This window comes from Somniosus microcephalus, chromosome 17 (genome assembly GCF_052327205.1).
Source record: "Somniosus microcephalus isolate GS21.2 chromosome 17, FLI_Smic_1.0, whole genome shotgun sequence".
Taxonomy (NCBI): Eukaryota; Metazoa; Chordata; class Chondrichthyes; order Squaliformes; family Somniosidae; genus Somniosus; species Somniosus microcephalus.
Window position 1 is genome coordinate 65,351,610 of NC_141003.1, and position 20,832 is coordinate 65,372,441.

Genomic DNA, 20,832 nt, shown 5'->3' on the forward strand with positions numbered 1-20,832 from the left:
ATCCTCAATGATGACAGAGCCCAGCACACGAGTGCAAAAGGCAAGGCTGAAGCATTTGCAACCATCTTCAGCCAGATGTGCCGGGTGGATGATTCATATCGGCTCCCACCATCACAGAAGCCAGTCTTCAGCCAATTCAATTCACTCCACGTGATATCAAGAAACGGCTGAGAGCACTGGATACAGCAAAGGCTATGGGCCCTGACAGCATCCCAGCTGTCATGCCGAAGACTTGTGCTCCAGAACTAGCCGCGCCTCTAGCCAAGCTGTTCCAGTACAACTACAACACTGGCATCTACCCAACAATGTGGAAAACTGCCCAGGTGTGTCCTGTCCACAAAAAACAGAACAAATCCAATCCAGCCAATTACCACCCCATCAGTCCACTCTCAATCATCAGCCATGAAGGTGTCATCGACAGTGCTATCAAGCAGCACTTACTGACCAATAACCTGCTCTCCGATGCTCAGTTTGGGTTCGGCCAGGGCCACTCAGCTCCAAACCTCATTACAGCCTGGTCCAAACATGGACAAAAGAGCTGAATTCCAGAAGTGAGGTGAGAGTGACTGCCCTTGACATCAAGGCGGCATTTGACCGAGTGTGGCATCAAGGAGCCCTAGTAAAATTGAAGTCAATGGGAATCAGGGGAGAAACTCACCACTGGCTGGAGTCATACCTAGCACAAAGGAAGATGGTTGTAGTTGTTGGAGGACAATCAACTCAGCCCCAGGACATCACTGCAGGAGTTCTGCAAGGCACTGTCCTAGGCCCAACCATCTTCAGCTGTTTCATCAATGACCTTCCCTCCATCATAAAGTCAGAAGTGGGGATGTTCGCTGATGATTGCATAGTGTTCACTTCCATTCACAACTCCTCAGATAATGAAGCAGTCCATGCCTGAATGCAGCAAGACCTGGATGACATTCAGGCTTGGGCTGATAAGTGGCAAGTAACATTCGTGCCACACAAGTGCCAGGCAATGACTATCTTCAACAAGAGAGAGTCTAACCACCACCCCTTGACATTCAATGGCATTACCACTGCCAAATCCCCCACCATCAACATCCTGGGTGTCACCATTGAGCAGAAACTTAACTGGACCAGCCACATAAATACTGTGCCAACAAGAGTAGGTCAAAAGCTGGGTATTCTGCGGTGAGTGTCTCACCTCCTGACTCCCCAAAGCCTTTCCACCATCTACGAGGCACAAGTCAGGAGTGTGATGGAATACTCTCCACTTGCCTGGATGAGTGCAGCTCCAACAACCCTCAAGAAGCTCGACACCATCCAGGACAAAGCAGCCCGCTTGATTGACACCCCATCCACCACCTTAAACATTCACTCACTGCACCACCGTTTCACCGAGGCTGCAGTGTGTACCATCTACAAGACGCACTGCAGCAACTAGCCAAAGCTTCTTCAGCAACACCTCCCAAACCTGCAACCTCTACTACCTAAAAGGACAAGGACAGCAGGAGCATGGGAACACCATCACCTGCAAGTTCCTTCCAAGTTACACACCATTCTGACTTGGGAATATATTGTCGTTCCTTCATCGTCGCTGGATGAAAATCCTGGAACTCCCTCCCTAACAGCACTGTGGGAGCACCTTCACCACAAGGACTGCAGCAGTTCAAGGTGGCGGCTCACCACCACCTTCTCAAGAGTAATTAAGGATGGGCAATAAATGCTGGCCTTGCCAGCGATGCCCATGTCACAGGAATGAATAAAACGTTACCACCATCACAGTCCCCTACTCTACCCCCATCACAGTCCCCTGGTCCACCCCATCACACTCCCCTATTCCACCCCCATCACACTCCTCTGGTCCACCCCAATCACAGTCCCTACTCTACCCCATCACAGTCCCCTACTCTACCCCCATCACAGTCCCCTACTCCACCCCATCACACTCCCCTACTCCACCCCATCACACTCCCCTACTCTACCCCATCACAGTCTCCTACTCTACCCCATCACAGTCCCCTACTCTACCCCATCACAGTCCCCTACTCTACCCCATCACAGTCCCCTACTCCACCCCATCACAGTCCCCTACTCTACCCCATCACACTCCCCCACTCTACCCCATCACACTCCCCTACTCCACCCCATCACAGTCCCCTACTCCACCCCATCACACTCCCCTACTCCACCCAATCACAGTCCCCTACTCTACCCCATCACAGCCCCCACTCTACCCCATCACAGTCTCCTACTCTACCCCATCACAGTCCCCTACTCCACCCCATCACAGTCCCCTACTCTACCCCATCACAGTCCCCTACTCTACCCCCTCACACTCCCCTACTCCACCCAATCACAGTCCCCTCCTCTACCCCATCACAGTCCCCTACTCTACCCCATCACACTCCCCTACCCCACCCCATCACAGTCCCCTACTCTACCCCATCACAGCCCCCTACTCCACCCCATCACAGTCCCCTACTCCACCCCATCACAGTCCTCTACTCTACCCCATCACAGTCCCCTACTCTACCCCATCACAGTCCCCTAATCTACCCCCATCACAGTCCCCTACTCTACCACATCAGTCCCCTACTCCACCCCATCACACTCCCCAATCTACCCCATCACAGTTCCCTACTCTACCCCATCACACTCCCCTACTCTACCACATCAGTCCCCTACTCCACCCCATCACACTCCCCTACTCCACCCCATCACACTCCCCAATCTACCCCATCACAGTTCCCTACTCTACCCCATCACACTCCCCTACTCCACCCCATCACACTTCCCTACTCTACCCCCATCACACTTCCCTACTCTACCCCATCACACTCCCCTACTCTACCCCATCACACTCCCCTACTCTACCCCATCACACTCCCCTACTCCACCCCATCACACTCCCCTACTCCACCCCCATCACACTCCCCTACTCTACCCCATCACACTTCCCTACTCTACCCCATCACACTTCCCTACTCTACCCCATCACAGTCCCCTACTCTACCCCATCACACTTCCCTACTCTACCCCCATCACACTTCCCTACTCTACCCCATCACAGTCCCCTACTCTACCCCATCACACTTCCCTACTCTACCCCATCACACTTCCCTACTCTACCCCATCACACTCCCCTACTCTACCCCATCACACTCCCCCACTCTACCCCATCACACTCCCCTACTCTACCCCATCACACTCCCCTACTCTACCCCATCACACTCCCCTACTCCACCCCATCACACTCCCCTACTCAACCCTATCACAGTCCCCTACTCTACCCCCATCACACTCCCCTACCCTACCCCATCACACTCCCCTGCTCTACCCCATCACAGTCCCCTGGTTTACCCCAATCACACTCCCCTACACCACCCCATCACAGTCCCCTACTCTACCCCATCACACTCCCCTACTCTACCCCATCACACTCCCCTACTCTACCCCATCACACTCCCCTACTCCACTCCATCATACTCCCCTACTCTACCCCATTACAGTCCCCATTCTACCCCCATCACACTCCCCTACTCAACCCTATCACAGTCCCCTACTCTACCCCCATCACACTCCCCTACCCTACCCCATCACACTCCCCTACTCTACCCCATCACAGTCCCCTGGTTTACCCCAATCACACTCCCCTACACCACCCCATCACAGTCCCCTACTCTACCCCATCACACTCCCCTACTCTACCCCATCACACTCCCCTACTCTACCCCATCACACTCCCCTACTCCACTCCATCATACTCCCCTACTCTACCCCATTACAGTCCCCATTCTACCCCATCACACTCCCCTACTCAACCCTATCACAGTCCCCTACTCTACCCCCATCACACTCCCCTACCCTACCCCATCACACTCCCCTACTCTACCCCATCACAGTCCCCTGGTTTACCCCAATCACACTCCCCTACACCACCCCATCACTGTCCCCTACTCTACCCCATCACACTCCCCTACTCTACCCCATCACGCTCCCCTACTCCACCCCATCGCACTCCCCTAATCTACCCATCACTGTCCCCTACTCTATCCCCATCACAGTCCCCTACTCTATCCCCATCACAGTCCCCTACTCCACCCCATCACAGTCCCCTACTCCACCCCATCAGAATCCCCTACTCTACCCCATCACAGTCCCCTGCGTTACCCCCATCACAGTCCCCTACTCTACCCCCATCCATCAAGTCTCTCATAAACTCTCATCAAATAAATCGCATATCCTCTCCCTTCATTCTTTTGATGATTTTTAATTTATTCTTTCTCGTTAAAATCAATTTAATTTTGATGTCTATGCAGTTTTCCTCTCACCACAAGTCTGATGGTTTGTTCCTTCCAAACTTACAACTGAGCTGACCTAGGAAAATTAGGTGCAAAGATTTCTATTTCAACTAATAACCATCTGTCAATAATCACGCCAAACAACAACAACTTGCATTGATATAGAACCTTTAACATAGAAAAATGTCCTAAGGCGCTTCAAAATTAAAGATGCCAAGGAAAATCTAGGTTCTGGAAGCACTCAATGCGATTGAGTGAGAGAGGGGATGAGAGTAAGTGCAAGTGATTCACTGAGACTGTACTCTTTCCCACAGCGGAGACTCCAATTGAAGAGTTCACACCCACACCGGCATTCCCAGCTCTGCAATACCTGGAATCGGTGGACGTGGAGGGAGTGGCATGGAAAGCTGGGCTCAGGACGGGAGACTTCCTGATTGAGGTAAACGTGGACTCCATAAATTAAAGGGAAATGGTCATTGAAAACAAGTCTTTGGCAAACTTTATTTCTATGTGGGGAGGAAGAGCAGTTGTGGGAGCTGTAGCTGAAAATGTTTTGAAGATTCTGAAAGGAACTGACAAAGTTGATCTTGGCATGCTAGCATAGTGATTATGTTACTCGACTAGTAATCCAGAGGCCTCAACTAATGATCTGGAGACATGAGTTCAAATCCCACCACAGCAGCTGGGGAATTTAAATTCTGTTAATTAAATAAATCTGGAATAAAAAGCTAGTATCATTAACGGTGACCATGCAACTACTGGATTGTCGTAAAAACCCATCTGGTACACTTTCGGGAAGGAAATCTGTCATCCTTACCTGGTCTGGCCTATATGTGAATAAAACCGGACGGACCACCTGGCATCGACCTTGGCATCTGATTCGGACACGACAAAGGCACACCCAGCCCAGTTAATGTGCTAAGTCTTCCTCACTAACATTGGGAGAGCTATCCCACAGACTGACACAGTCATACTCACAGAATCCCACACTCGGCCCTTACCATCCCTGACTCAGAATCCCAGATTCCTCCACTACCACCAGAGGTGGCGGCACAGTCATATACAGTCGGGAGGGAGTGGCCCTGGGAATCCTCAACATTGACTCTGGAAACCATGAAGGATCAGGTCAAACATAGGCAAGACAAACTCCTGCTGATTACCACCTACCGCCCTCCCTCAGCTGATGAATCATTACTCTTCCATGTTGAACTCCACTTGGGAGAAGCAGCAAGGGCACAGAATGTACTCTGGATGGGGGACTTCAATGTCCATCACCAAGAGTGGCTCGGTAGCACCACTACTGACCGAGCTGGCCGAGCCCTGAACGACATAGCTGCCAGACTGGGCTTGCGGCAGGTGGTGAGAGAACCGAAATGAGGGAAAAACCTACTTGACCTCGTCCTCACCAATCTGCATGTCGCAAATGCATCTGTCCATAACAGTATTGGTAGGAGTGACCACCGCACAGTCTTTGTGGAGAAGAAGTCTCGTTTTCACACTGAGGACATATTCCATCATGTGTGGCACTACAACCGTGCTAAATGGGATAGATGAAGAACAAATCCAGCAGCTCAAAACTGGGCATCAATGAGGTGCTGTGGGCCATCAGCAGCAGAATTGTATTCCATCACAATCTGTAACCTCATGGCCCGGCATATCCCTCACTCTACCATTACCATCAAGCCAGTGGGCCAATCCTGGTTCAATGTGCAGTGTAAAAGAGCATGCCAGGAGCAGCTCCAGGCATACCTAAAAATGAGGTGTCAACCAGGGGAAGCTACAACACAGGACCAAACAGTGGAAGCAGCATGCTATAGAGAGAGCTAAGCGATCCCACAACCAACGGATCAAATCAAAGCTCTGCAGTCCTGCCACATCCAGTCGTGAATGGTGGTGGACAATTAAACAACTAACAGGAAGAGGGGGCTCCATGAACATCCCCATCCTCAATGATGACAGAGCCCAGCATGCAAGTGCAAAAGACAAGGCTGAAGTGTTTGCAACCATCTTCAAGCAGAAGTGCCGAGTGGATGATCCATCTCGCCCTACTGCTGAGGTCCCCACCATCAAAGAAGCCAATCTTCAGCAAATTCGATTCACTCCACGTGATATCAAGAAACGGCTGAGCGCACTGGATACAGCAAAGGCTATGAGCCCCAACAACATCCCGGCTATCGAGCTGAAGACTTGTGCTCCAGAACTAACCGCACCTCTAGCCAAGCTGTTCCAGTACAGCTACAACACTGGCATCTACCCAACAAAGTGGAAAATTGCCCAGAATATGTCCTATCCACAAAAAGCAGGACAAATCCAATCCGACCAATTACTGCCCTATCAGTCTACTCTCAATCATCAGCAAAGTGATGGAAGGGGTCGTTACCAGCGCTATCAAGCGGCACTTACTCAATAATAACCTGCTCACCGATGCTCAGTTTGGGTTCCGCCAGGACCACTCGGCTCCAGACCTCATTACAAACTTGGTCCAAACATGGACAAAAGAACTGAATTCCAGAGGTGATGCGACAATGACTTCCCTTGACATCAAAGCAGCAGTTGACCGAGTATTGCACCAAGGAGTCCTTGTAAAACTGAAGTCAGTGGGAATCAGGGGGAAAATTCTCCACTGGCTTGAGTCATACCTAACACAAAGGAAGATTGTTGTGGGTATTGGAGGCCAATCATCTCAGCCCCAGGACATCGCTGCAAGAGTTCCTCAGCCCAACCATGTTCAGCTGCTTCATCAATAATCTTCCCTCATCATAAGGGCAGAAGTGGGGATGTTCGCTGATGATTGCACAGTGTACACTTCCATTCTCAACTCCTCAGATAATGAAGCAGTCCATGCCCGCATGCAGCAAGACCTAGACAACATTCAGGCTTGGTTGATAAGTGGTAAGTAAAATTCGCGCCACACAAGTGGCAGGCAATGACTACCTCCAGCAAGAGAGAGTCCAACCAGCTCCCCTTGACATTCAATGGCATTACCATCGTCGCATCCACCACCATCAACATCCTGGGGGTCACCATTGACCAGAAACTTAACGGGACCAGACACATAGATACTGTGGCTACAAGAGCAGGTCAGAAGCTGGGTATTCTGCAGCGAGTGACTCACCTCCTGACTCCCCAAAGTCTTTCCACCATCTACAAGGCACAAGTCAGGAGTGTGATGGAACACTCTCCACTTGCCTGGATGAGTGCAGCTCCAACAACACTCAAGAAGCTCGACACCATCCAGGACAAAGCAGCCTGTTTGATTGGCACCCCATCCACCACCTTAAACATTCACTCCCTCCACCACTGGTGTACCATGGCTGCAGTATGTACCATCTATAAGATGCACAGCAGCAACTAGCCAAGGCTTCTTCGGTAGCACCTCCCAAACCCGCGACCTCTTCCACCTAGAAGGACAAGGGCAGCAGGCACATGGGAACACCACCACCTCCAAGTTCCCCTCCAAGTCACACACCATCCTGACTTAGAAGTATATCGCCGATCCTTCATCGTCGCTGGGTCAAAATCCTGGAACTCACTACCTAACAGCACTGTGGGAGTACCTTCACTACAAGGACTGCAGCAGTTCAAGAAGGCGGCTCACCACCACCTTCTCAAGGACAACTAGGGATGCACAACAAATGCTGGCCTTGCCAGCGACGCCCAGATCCCATAAGCAAATTTAAAAAAACCTCTCCACTTGCCTGGATGAGTGCAGCTCCAACAACACTCAAGAAGCTCGACACCATCCACGACAAAGCAGCCCGCTTGATTGGAACACCATCCACCACCTTAAAGATTCACTCCTTCAACCACTGGCGTACCATGGCTGCAGTGTGTACCATCTACAAGATGCACTGCAGCAAATCGCCATGGCTTTTGCGGCAGCACCTCCCAAACCGGCGACCTCTACCACCTAGATGGATATAAGGGCAGTAGACGCATGGGAACACCACCATCTCCAAGTTCCCCTCCAAGTCACATACCCCTGACTTAGAAATATATCGCCGTTCCTTCATTGTCGCTGGGTCAAAATCCTGGAACTCATTTCCTAACAGCACCAAATGGACTGCAGCGGTTCAATTTGGCAGATCACCACCACCTTCTGAAGGGCAATTACGGATGGGCAATAAATGCAGGCCTTGCCAGCGAAGTCCGCATCCCGTGAATGAATTTTCATAAACTGTCTGCTGTGTTGGGCTGTGGTGTTGAGCTGGTGTTCTGCGGGGCTGGAATGTCGGGCTGGTGTCCTGTTAGACTGGAGTGTTGGGCTGGTGTCCTGTTAGCCTGGAGTATTGGGCTGGTGTCCTGTTAGCCTGGAGTGTTGGACTGGTGTCCTGTTAGCCTGGAGTGCTGCGCTGGTGTCTTTCTGCCCTGGAGTGCTGCCTGGTGTCTTTCTGTCCTGGAGTGTTACCTGGTGTCTTTGTGTCCTGGAGTATTACCTGGTCTGTTTCTGTCCTGGAGTGTTACCTGGTGTCTTTCTGTCCTAGAGTGGTGCCTGGTGTCTTTCTGTCCTGGAGTGTTGCCTGGTGTGTGTCTGTCCTGGAGTGTTGCCTGGTGTCTTTCTGTCCTGGAGTGTTACCTGGTGTCTTTGTGTCCTGGAGTATTACCTGGTCTGTTTCTGTCCTGGAGTGTTACCTGGTGTCTTTCTGTCCTAGAGTGGTGCCTGGTGTCTTTCTGTCCTGGAGTGTTGCCTGGTGTGTGTCTGTCCTGGAGTGTTGCCTGGTGTCTTTCTGTCCTGGAGTGTTACCTGGTGTCTTTCTGTCCTGGAGTATTACCTGGTGTCTTTCTGACCTCGAGTGTTACGTGGTGTCTTTCGGTCCTGGAGTGTTACCTGGTGTCTTTCTGTCCTGGAGTGTTACCTGGTGTCTTTCTGCCCTGGAGTGTTACCTGGTGTCTTTCTGTCCTGAAGTGTTACCTGGTGTTTTTCTGTCCTGTAGTGTTACCTGGTCTCTTTCTGTCCAGGAGTGTTACCTGGTGTCATTTTGTCCTGGAGTGTTACCTGGTGTTTCTCTGTCCTGGACTGTTACCTGGTACCTTTCTGTCCTGGAATGTTACCTGGTGTATTTCTGTCCTGGAGTGTGACCTGGTGTCTTTCTGTCCTGGAGTGTTACCTGGTGTCTTTCTCTCCTGGAATGTTACCTGGCGTATTTCTGTCCTGGAGTGTTACTTGGTTTCTTTCTGTCCTGGAGTGTTACTTGGTGTGTTTCTGTCCTGGAGTATTACCCGGTGTCTTTCTGTCCTAGAGTGGTGCCTGGTGTCTTTCTGTCCTGGAGTGTTGCCTGGTGTCTTTCTGTCCTGGAGTATTACCTGGTGTCTTTCTGACCTCGAGTGTTACCTGGTGTCTTTCTGTCCTGGAGTGTTACCTGGTGTCTTCCTGTCCTGGAGTGTTACCTGGTGTCTTTCTGTCCTGAAGTGTTACCTGGTGTTTTTCTGTCCTGGAGTGTAACCTGGTCTCTTTCTGTCCAGGAGTGTTACCTGGTGTCGTTCTGTCCTGGAGTGTTACCTGGTGTCTTTCTGTCCTGGAGTGTTACCTGGTGTCATTCTGTCCTGGAGTGTTTCTGGTGTTTCGCTGTCCTGCAGTGTTACCTGGCGTCTTTCTGTCCTGGAGTGTTACCTGGTGTCTTTCTGTCTGGAATTTTCCCTGGTGTTTTTCTGTCCTGGAGTGTTACCTGGTATCTTTCTGTCCTGGACTGTTATCTGGTGTTTTTCTGTCCTGGAGTGTTACCTGGTGTCTTTCTGTCCTGGAATGTGACCTGCCGTATTTCTGTCCTGGAGTGTTACTTGGTGTCTTTCTCTCCTGGAGTGTTGCCTGGTGTCTTTCTGTCCTGGTGTGTTACCTGCTATCTTTCTGTCCTGCATTGTTACCTGGTGTTTTTCTGTCCTGGAGTGTTACCTGGTGTCTTTCTGTCTTGGTGTGTTGCCTGGTGTCTTTCTGTCTTGGTGTGTTGCCTGGTGTATTTCTGTCCTGGAGTATTACCTGGTCTGTTTCTGTCCTGGAGTTTTACCTGGTGTCTTTCTGTCCTAGAGTGGTGCCTGGTGTGTTTCTGTCCTGGAGTGTTGCCTGGTGTGTGTCTGTCCTGGTGTGTTGCCTGGTGTCTTTCTGTCCTGGAGTGTTACCTGATGCCTTTCTGTCCTGGAGTATTACCTGGTGTCTTTTTGTCCTGGAGTGTTACCTGGTGTTTTTCTGTCCTGGTGTGTTGCCTGATGTCTTTCTGTCCTGGAGTATTACCTGGTGTCTTTTTGTCCTGAAGTGTTACCTGGTGTTTTTCTGTCCTGGAGTGTTTCCTGGTGTTTCTCGGTCCTGGAGTGTTACCTGGTGTCTTTCTGTGCCGGAGTGTTGCCTGGTGTCTTTCTGTCCTTGAGTGTTACCTGGTGTCTTACTGTCTGGAATTTTACCTGGTGTTTTTCTGTCCTGGAGTGTTACCTGGTGTCTTTCTGTCCTGGAGTGTTACCGGATGTCTTTCTCTCCTGGAGTGTTACCTGGTGTCTTTCTGTCCTGGACTGTTAGCTGGTGTTTTTCTGTCCTGGAGTGTTACCTGGTGTCTTTCTGTCCTGGAGTGTTGCCTGGTGTCTTTGTTTCCTGCAGTGTTACCTGGTGTCTTTCTCTCCTGGAGTGTTGCCCGGTGTTTTTCTGTCCTGGAGTGTTACCTGGTGTCTTTCTCTCCTGGAATGTTACCTGTTGTTTTTCTGTCCTGGAGTGTTACCTGGTGTCTTTCTGTCCTGGAGTGTTGCCTGGTGTCTTTCTGTCCTGAAGTGTGACCTGGAGTTTTTCTGTCCTGGAGTGTTACCTGGTCTCTTTCTGTCCAGGAGTGTTACCTGGTGTCATTTTGTCCTGGAGTGTTACCTGGTGTTTATCTGTCCTGGATTGTTACCTGGTGTCTTTCTGTCCTGGAATGTTACCTGGCGTATTTCTATCCTGGAGTGTTACTTGGTGCCTTTCTGTCCTGGAGTGTTTCCTGGTGTCTTTCTGTCCTGGAGTGTTACCTGGTGTCTTTCTGTCCTGGAATGTTACCTGGCGTCTTTCTCTCCTGGAATGTTACTTGGTGTCTTTCTGTCCTGGAGTGTTAGCTGGTGTCTTTCTGTCCTGGAGTGTTACCTGGTGTCTTTCTGTCCTGGAGTGTTACCTGGTGTCTTTCTGTCCTGAAGTGTTACCTGGTGTCTTTCTGTCTGGCATTTTACCTGGTGTCTTTCTGTCCTGGAATGTTACCTGGCATATTTCTATCCTGGAGTGTTTCTTGGTGTCTTTCTGTCCTGGAGTGTTTCCTGGTGTCTTTCTGTCCTGCAGTGTTAGCTTGTGTCTTTCTGTCCTGGAGTGTTACCTGGTGTCTTTCTGTCCTGGAGTGTTACCTGGTGTCTTGCTGTCTGGAATTTTACCTGGTGTTTTTCTCTCCTGGAGTGTTACCTGGTATCTTTCTGTCCTGGACTGTTACCTGGTGTTTTTCTGTCCTGGAGTTTTGCCTGGTGATTTTCTGTCCTGCATTGTTACCTGGTGCGTTTCTGTCCTGGTGTGTTACCTGGCATCTTTCTGTCCTGGAATGTTACCTGGTGTATTTCTGTCCTGGAGTGTTACTTGGTGTCTTTCTGTCTTGGAGTGTAGCCTGGTGTCTTTCTGTCCTGGAGTGTTACCTGGTGTGTTTCTTTCCTGGAGTGTTACTTCGTATCTCTCTGTCCTGGAATGTTACCTGGTGTCTTTCTGTCCTGGAGTGTTACCTGGTGTCTTTCTGTCCTGGAGTGTTACCTGGTGTCTTTCTGTCCTGGAGTGTTACCTGGTGTCTTCCTGTCCTGGAGTGTTACCTGGTGTCTTTCTGTCCTGAAGTGTTTCTGGTGTTTCGCTGTCCTGCAGTGTTACCTGGCGTCTTTCTGTCCTGGAGTGTTACCTGGTGTCTTTCTGTCTGGAATTTTCCCTGGTGTTTTTCTGTCCTGGAGTGTTACCTGGTATCTTTCTGTCCTGGACTGTTATCTGGTGTTTTTCTGTCCTGGAGTGTTACCTGGTGTCTTTCTGTCCTGGAATGTGACCTGCCGTATTTCTGTCCTGGAGTGTTACTTGGTGTCTTTCTGTCTTGGAGTGTAGCCTGGTGTCTTTCTGTCCTGGAGTGTTACCTGGTGTGTTTCTTTCCTGGAGTGTTACTTCGTATCTCTCTGTCCTGGAATGTTACCTGGTGTCTTTCTGTCCTGGAGTGTTACCTGGTGTCTTTCTGTCCTGGAGTGTTACCTGGTGTCTTTCTGTCCTGGAGTGTTACCTGGTGTCTTCCTGTCCTGGAGTGTTACCTGGTGTCTTTCTGTCCTGAAGTGTTTCTGGTGTTTCGCTGTCCTGCAGTGTTACCTGGCGTCTTTCTGTCCTGGAGTGTTACCTGGTGTCTTTCTGTCTGGAATTTTCCCTGGTGTTTTTCTGTCCTGGAGTGTTACCTGGTATCTTTCTGTCCTGGACTGTTATCTGGTGTTTTTCTGTCCTGGAGTGTTACCTGGTGTCTTTCTGTCCTGGAATGTGACCTGCCGTATTTCTGTCCTGGAGTGTTACTTGGTGTCTTTCTGTCCTGGAGTGTTGCCTGGTGTCTTTCTGTCCTGGTGTGTTACCTGCTATCTTTCTGTCCTGCATTGTTACCTGGTGTTTTTCTGTCCTGGAGTGTTACCTGGTGTCTTTCTGTCTTGGTGTGTTGACTGGTGTCTTTCTGCCCTGGAGTGTTAGCTGGTGTGTTTCTGTCCTGGAGTGTTACTTGGTAACTCTCTGTCCTGGAATGTTACCTGGTGTATTTCTGTCCTGGAGTATTACCTGGTCTGTTTCTGTCCTGGAGTTTTACCTGGTGTCTTTCTGTCCAAGAGTGGTGCCTGGTGTGTTTCTGTCCTGGAGTGTTACCTGATGTCTTTCTGTCCTGGAGTAGTACCTGGTGTCTTTTTGTCCTGGAGTGTTACCTGGTGTGTGTCTGTCCTAGTGTGTTGCCTGGTGTCTTTCTGTCCTGGAGTGTTACCTGATGTCTTTCTGTCCTGGAGTATTACCTGGTGTCTTTTTGTCCTGGAGTGTTCCCTGGTGTTTTTCTGTCCTGGTGTGTTGCCTGATGTGTTTCTGTCCTGGAGTATTACCTGGTGTCTTTTTGTCCTGGAGTGTTACCTGGTGTCTTTCTGTCCTGGAGTGTTACCTGGTGTCTTTCTGTCCTGAAGTGTAACGTGGTGTTTTTCTGTCCTGGAGTGTTTCCTGGTGTTTCTCGGTCCTGGAGTGTTACCTGGTGTCTTTCTGTGCTGGTGTGTTGCCTGGTGTCTTTCTGTCCTTGAGTGTTACCTGGTGTCTTACTGTCTGGAATTTTACCTGGTGTTTTTCTGTCCTGGAGTGTTACCTGGTGTCTTTCTGTCCTGGAGTATTACCGGATGTCTTTCTCTCCTGGAGTGTTAGCTGGTGTCTTTCTGTCCTGGACTGTTACCTGGTGTTTTTCTGTCCTGGAGTGTTACCTGGTGTCTTTCTGTCCTGGAGTGTTGCCTGGTGTCTTTGTTTCCTGCAGCGTTACCTGGTGTCTTTCTCTCCTGGAGTGTTGCCCGGTGTTTTTCTGTCCTGGAGTGTTACCTGGTGTCTTTCTCTCCTGGAATGTTACCTGTTGTTTTTCTGTCCTGGAGTGTTACCTGGTGTCTTTCTGTCCTGGAGTTTTGCCTGGTGTCTTTCTGTCCTGAAGTGTTACCTGGTGTTTTTCTGTCCTGGAGTGTTACCTGGTCTCTTTCTGTCCAGAAGTGTTACCTGGTGTCATTTTGTCCTGGAGTGTTACCTGGTGTTTATCTGTCCTGGATTGTTACCTGGTGTCTTTCTGTCCTGGAATGTTACCTGGCGTATTTCTATCCTGGAGTGTTACTTGGTGCCTTTCTGTCCTGGAGTGTTAGCTGGTGTCTTTCTGTCCTGAAGTGTTCCCTGATGTCTTTCTGTCCTGGAGTGTTACCTGGTGTCTTTCTGTCCTGAAGTGTTACCTGGTGTCTTTCTGTCTGGAATTTTACCTGGTGTTTTTCTCTCCTGGAGTGTTACCTGGTATCTTTCTGTCCTGGACTGTTACCTGGTGTTTTTCTGTCCTGGAGTTTTGCCTGGTGATTTTCTGTCCTGCATTGTTACCTGGTGCGTTTCTATCCTGGTGTGTTACCTGGTATCTTTCTGTCCTGGAATGTTACCTGGTGTATTTCTGTCCTGGAGTGTTTCCTGGTGTCTTTCTTTCCTGCAGTGTTACCTGGTGTCTTTCTCTCCTGGAGTGTTGCCCGGTGTTTTTCTGTCCTGGAGTGTTACCTGGTGACTTTCTGTCCTGGAATGTTACCTGTTGTTTTTCTGTCCTGGAGTGTTACCTGGTGTTTATCTGTCCTGGATTGTTACCTGGTGTCTTTCTGTCCTGGAATGTTACCTGGCGTATTTCTATCCTGGAGTGTTACTTGGTGTCTTTCTGTCCTGGAGTGTTTCCTGGTGTCTTTCTGTCCTGGAGTGTTACCTGGTGTCTTTCTGTCCTGGAATGTTACCTGGCGTCTTTCTCTCCTGGAATGTTACTTGGTGTCTTTCTGTCCTGCAGTGTTAGCTTGTGTCTTTCTGTCCTGGAGTGTTACCTGGTGTCTTTCTGTCCTAAAGTGTTACCTGATGTCTTTCTGTCCTGGAGTGTTACCTGGTGTCTTTCTGTCCTGGAGTGTTACCTGGTGTCTTGCTGTCTGGAATTTTACCTGGTGTTTTTCTCTCCTGGAGTGTTACCTGGTATCTTTCTGTCCTGGACTGTTACCTGGTGTTTTTCTGTCCTGGAGTTTTGCCTGGTGATTTTCTGTCCTGCATTGTTACCTGGTGCGTTTCTGTCCTGGTGTGTTACCTGGCATCTTTCTGTCCTGGAATGTTACCTGGTGTATTTCTGTCCTGGAGTGTTACTTGGTGTCTTTCTGTCTTGGAGTGTAGCCTGGTGTCTTTCTGTCCTGGAGTGTTACCTGGTGTGTTTCTTTCCTGGAGTGTTACTTCGTATCTCTCTGTCCTGGAATGTTACCTGGTGTCTTTCTGTCCTGGAGTGTTACCTGGTGTCTTTCTGTCCTGGAGTGTTACCTGGTGTCTTTCTGTCCTGGAGTGCTCCCTGGTGTCTTTCTGTCCTGAAGTGTTACCTGGTGTCTTTCTGTCCTGGAGTGTTGCCTGGTGTCTTTCTGTCCTGCATTGTTACCTGCTGTCTTTCTCTCCTGGAGTGTTGCCCGGTGTTTTTCTGTCCTGGAGTGTTACCTGGTGTTTTTCTGTCCTGGAGTGTTACCTGGTGTCTTTCTGTCCTGGAATGTTACCTGGTGTTTTTCTGTCCTGGAGTGTTACCTGGTGTCTTTCTGTCCTGGAGTGTTGCCTGGTGCCTTTCTGTCCTGAAGTGTTACCTGGTATTTTTCTGTCCTGGAGTGTTACCTGGTCTCTTTCTGTCCAGGAGTGTTACCTGGTGTCATTTTGTCCTGGAGTGTTAGCTGGTGTTTCTCTGTCCTGGATCGTTACCTGGTGTCTTTCTGTCCTGGAGTGTTACCTGGTGTCTTTCTGTCCTGGAGTGTTACCTGGTGTCATTCTTTCCTGGAGCGTTTCCTGGTGTTTCTCTGTCCTGGAGTGTTACCTGGTGTCTTTCTGTCCTGGAGTGTTGCCTGGTGTCTTTCTGTCCTGGAGTGTTATCTGGTGTCTTTCTGTCCTGGACTGTTACCTGGTGTTTTTCTGTCCTGGAGTGTTACCTGGTGTCTTTCTGTCCTGGAGTGTTACCTGGTGTTTTTCTGGCCTGAAGTGTTACCTGGTGTCTTTCTGTCCTGGTGTGTTGCCTGGCGTCTTTCTGTCCTGGAGTGTTACCTGGTGTCTTTCTATCCTGGAGTGTTACCTGGTGTCTTTCTGTCCTGAAGTGTTACCTGGTGTTTTTCTGTCCTGGAGTGCTACCTGGTATTTTTCCGTCCTGGAGTGTTACCTGGTGTCTTTCTGTCCTGGAGTGGTACCTGGTGTCTGATGCGCTATCAATTACTCATAAAAGACGGTGAGTTAGGAGAGTAACTAAAGGCTTTTATTAGCAAAGAACAGAGCATGCCTCTCGTGGTTGACTGGGTTCCAAGAAGGCAGGGGGCTGCAGGGCAATCACCTTTGTACCTGGGCCTGTGGGTGGAGCCAGCAGAGACATGCTGAGGCATGCATAGGTACAACAGTGTGCAACAACAACAACAACAGTGAACAACAAAAACAGTGGTTTACCACATTCACCCCTTGTTTACGATTGAGTCCGGCGGGGTGAAGTGTACTAAAGGTTCGTGTAAGTAAGTCTATCAGGTGGCCTTGTATGCCGTCCTGATCGTCGTGGTGGCGGTGGTGATGGTGCAGCATCCAACGTTGAATCTGGCGTCTCATTGAGTGGTTGTGTGGTCAATGACGGGTCCTGGGGCTGCGGCATGCCGTCTAGCGGGGTTGGGTTGTGGCTAGTGGTGGATGGCAATGGTAGTGTTTCAGGGGCACCCAAAGGTGCGAGATCTCGTGTGGGGGCTGTGTCCTCCCGCCCGTTCGGGTACGCTACGTAAGCGTACTGGGGGTAGGCGTGGTTAGTGGTGGGTGGCGAGGGAGGTGTTTCGGGAGCACCCGAAGGTGCGAGGTCTCGTATGGAGACTGTGTCCTCCCGCCTGTCCGGGTACACCACGTAAGCATACTGAGGGTTGGCATGGAGGAGGCTCACCCTCTCGACCAGGGGGTCCATCTTATGGGACCTCACGTGCTTCCGCAGTAGGACGGGTCCTGGAGAAGTCAGCCATGTCGGTAACGAGATCCCCGATGTGGACTTCCTGGGGAAGGAGAACATTCTCTCGTGAGGGGTAGCATTGGTGGCTGTACAGAGCAGTGACCGAATGGAATGGAGCGCCGCAGGGAGGACTTCCTGCCAGCGAGAGGTCGGAAGGCCCTTAGATTTCAAGTTTAAAAGGACTGCCTTCCAGACCGTCGCATTCTCCCTTTCCACCTGGCCATTCCCCCGGGGGTTGTAGCTGGTGGTCCTGCTTGTAGCGATACCTCTCGAGAGCAGGTACTGCTGGAGTTCGTCGCTCATAAAGGATGAGCCCTTGTCGCTATGAATATAGCTAGGGGAGCCGAACAAGGCGAAGAGGTCATTCAGACATTTAATGACCGTGGTACTGGTCATGTCTGAGCAAGGGATGGCAAACGGGAAACGGGAGTACTCATCAATTATGTTGAGGAAGTACACATTGCGGTCGGAGGAGGGGAGGGGCCCTTTAAAATCGACGCTCAGCCGTTCAAAGGGGCGTGTGGCTTTGATCAGACTTGCTCTGTCTGGCCTATAAAAATGCGGTTTGCACTCGGCACAGATTTGGCAGTTCCTGGTCATGGTCCTGACCTCCTCGATGGAGTAGGGCAGGTTACGGGATTTGATGAAATGAAAAAACCTGGTGACCCCCGGGTGGCAGAGGTCATTGTGGAGGGTCTTCAGTCTATCGACCTGCGCGTTGGCATATGTACCACGTGATAGGGCATCTGGGGGCTCGTTGAGTTTCCCGGGCCGGTACAAGATATCGTAATTGTAGGTGGAGAGTTCGATTCTCCACCTCAAGATCTTGTCATTCTTGATTTTGCCCCTCTGCTTATTATTAAACATAAAAGCAACTGAACGCTGGTCAGTGAGCAGGGTAAATCGTTTTCCGGCCAGGTAATGCCTCCAATGTCGCACCGCTTCCACAATGGCCTGGGCCTCCTTTTCGACAGAGGAGTGTCGAATCTCAGGGCCCTGGAGGGTCCTTGAGAAAAAGGCTCCCGCTGTCAAAAAGGCAGGTAGTGGCGCGGCCGTTTACCGTAATGTCCATCATGGACCTGGACAGTTGATGAGGGAGAGATTGGTCCAGCGTCACGGAGGCCAGCGTATGGTCGAGCGAGTCGATGTGGTCGTCAGATGAGGCGGTGGTTGGGTCCGGGTCCCCCGTGGTTGAAGTTGGAGACGTCCGAGATGGCGGACAAAATGGCGGCGCCCATGGTCCCGATCCCCACGCGGCTGGGGGAGCCCAAGATGGCGGACAAGATGGCTGCCCCCACGGTTCGCACGCGGCGCTGCTGGCGTTAGCGGTTTTACCTTTGCAGGCGCTGACATAGTGTCCTTTCTTCCCGCAGCCGGAGCAGGTAGCGTTTCTCGCCGGGCAGCATGCTCTGGGGTGTTTTGCCTGGCCACAAAAATAACATTTCTGTGCCTTGGACATCGCAGCAGCAGTTGAAGGTGGCGGTCCCATGACCCAAGGTTGTGGCGTCCACGTTGTGGAGCGGTTAGGGGAGAAGGCGTCCATATTCCTGTGGGCCGTGTCGAGCGAGAGCGCGAGGGACACTGCCTTTCTCAGGTCCATTTCTCCCTTTTCCAACAGTCTCTGCCAGGAGTAGTCGGACCTTAGACCCGCAACGAAAGCATCTCGGATCAGTCCCTCCGTGTGTGCTGCGGCTGATACTTCTTTGCAATCGCAGTCTCAGCCGAGTATCCGTAGTGCCCGTAGGAAGGCCTCCACCGATTCCCCGGGCTGCTGTCTGCGGGATCTTAAGAGGTGCCTGGCATAGACCGTATTTACCGGGCGTGCGTATTGCCCTTTTAGCAGATCGATAGCCGCCGCGTAGGTCGTCGCGTCCTGGATTATTGTATAAACTTGGTGGCTCACCTTTGAGGCCAGGATTTCCAACTTGTTTTCGTCCAGGGTCACAGTTGAGGCTTGCAGGTAGGCCTCGAAGCAACGCAGCCAATGCGCGAATTTGGTAGCCGAACCCGCTTCTTGGGGGTCTAGGTCCAGGCATGTTGGCCTGAGGGCTCGCAGCAGCTCCTGCTGCTCAGCGTTTGGTGCAGCAGCCTGCTGCTCAGCGTTTGTTGTCGACATTTTGTTTTTGCTAATAAAATTGATGCGCTATCAATTACTCATAAAAGACGGAGAGTTAGGAGAGTAACTAAAGGCTTTTATTAGCAAAGAACAGAGCATGCCTCTCGTGGTTGACTGGGTTCCAAGAAGGCAGGGGGCTGCAGGGCAATCACCTTTGTACCTGGGCCTGTGGGTGGAGCCAGGGGCGGAGCCAGCAGAGACATGCTGAGGCATGCATAGGTACAACAGTGTGCAACAACAACAACAACAGTGAACAACAATAACAGTGGTTTACCACAGTGTCTTTCTGTCCTGAAGTGTTACCTGGTGTTTTTCTGTCCTGGAGTGTGACCTGGTATTTTTCCGTCCTGGAGTGTTACCTGATGTCTTTCTGATAATGTGTGTTAGCCGGTGTATTTCTGTCCTGGAGTGTTAACTGGTGTCTTTCTGTCCTGGAGTGTAACCTTGCGATTTTCTGCCCTGGAGTGTTTCCTGGTGTTTTTCTGTCCTGGACTGTTACCTGATGTCTTTCTGTCCTGGAGTGTTACCTCGTGTCTTTCTGTCCGGAATGTAACCTGGTGTCTTTCTGTCCTGGAGTGTTACCTGGTGTCTTTCTGTCCTGGTCTCTTACCTGGTGTCTTTATGTTAAGGTGTGTTAGCTGGTGTCTTTCTGTCCTGGAGTGTTGCCTGGTGTCTTTCTGTCCTGGTGTGTTAACTGGTGTCTTTATGTTAAGGTGTGTTAGCTGGTGTCTTTCTGTCCTGGAGTGTTACCTGGTGTCTTTCTGTCTGGAATTTTACCTGGTGTTTTTCTGTCCTGGAGTGTTACCTGGTGTCTTTCTGTCCTTGAGTGTTACCTGGTGTCTTTCTCTCCTGGAGTGTTACCTGGTGTCTTTCTGTCCTGGAGTGTTACCTGGTGTTTTTCTGTCCTGGAGTGTTACGTGTTGTCTTTCTGTGCTGGAGTGTTACCTGGTGTCTTTCTGTCCTGGAGTGTTACGTGCTGTCTTTCTGTCCTTGAGTGTTCTCGGATGTCTTTCTGCCCTGGAGTGTTACCTGGTGTCTTTCTGCCCTGGAGTGTTACCTGGCGATTTTCTGTCCTGGAGTGTTTCCTGGTGTTTTTCTGTCCTAGAGTGTTACATGATGCCTTTCTGTCCTGGAGTATTATCTGGTGTCTTTCTGTCCTGGAATGTTACCTGGTGTCTTTCTCTCTTGGAGTGTTACCTGGTGTGTTTCTGTCCTGGAGTATTGCCTGCTGTCTTCCTGTCCTGGAGTGTTACCCGGTGTCTTTCTGTCCTTGAGTGTTGCCTGGTGCATTTCTGTCCTTGAGTGTTACCTGGTGTCTTTCTTTCCTGGAGTGTTACCTGGCGTCTTTCTGTCCTGGAGTGTTACCTGGTGTTTTTCTGTCCTGGAGTGTTACGTGGTGTCTTTCTGTCCTGGAGTGTTCCCGGATGTCTTTCTGTCCTGGAGTGTTACGTGCTGTCTTTCTGTCCTGGAGTGTTGCCTGGTGTCTTTCTGTCCTGGATTGTTGCTCGGTGTCTTTCTGTCCTGGAGTGTTGCCAGGTGTTTTTCTGCCCTGGAATGTTACCTGGTGTCTTTCTGTCCTGGAGTGTTGCCTGGTGTCTTCCTGTCCTGCAGTGTTACGTGGTGTCTTTCTGTCCTGGAATGTTACCTGGTGTCTTTCTGTCCTGGAGTGTTACCTGCTGTCTTTCTGTCCTGGAAGGTTACCTGGTGTATTTCTGTCCTGGCGTGTTACCTGGTG

The 20,832-nt window shown here is 50.6% G+C and overlaps 1 protein-coding gene across 1 annotated transcript in view; it reads left to right on the forward strand.

Annotated features, from left to right (window-relative positions):
* The window catches only part of shank3a (SH3 and multiple ankyrin repeat domains 3a), a 1,542,118-nt gene that overhangs the window by 1,081,993 nt on the left and 439,293 nt on the right, over positions 1 to 20,832 (forward strand). The window contains exon 16 of the mRNA XM_086010558.1: positions 4,583 to 4,707. Within this exon, the coding sequence (XP_085866684.1) occupies positions 4,583 to 4,707 (125 nt within the window). The remainder of the gene's footprint in view (positions 1 to 4,582; positions 4,708 to 20,832) is intronic.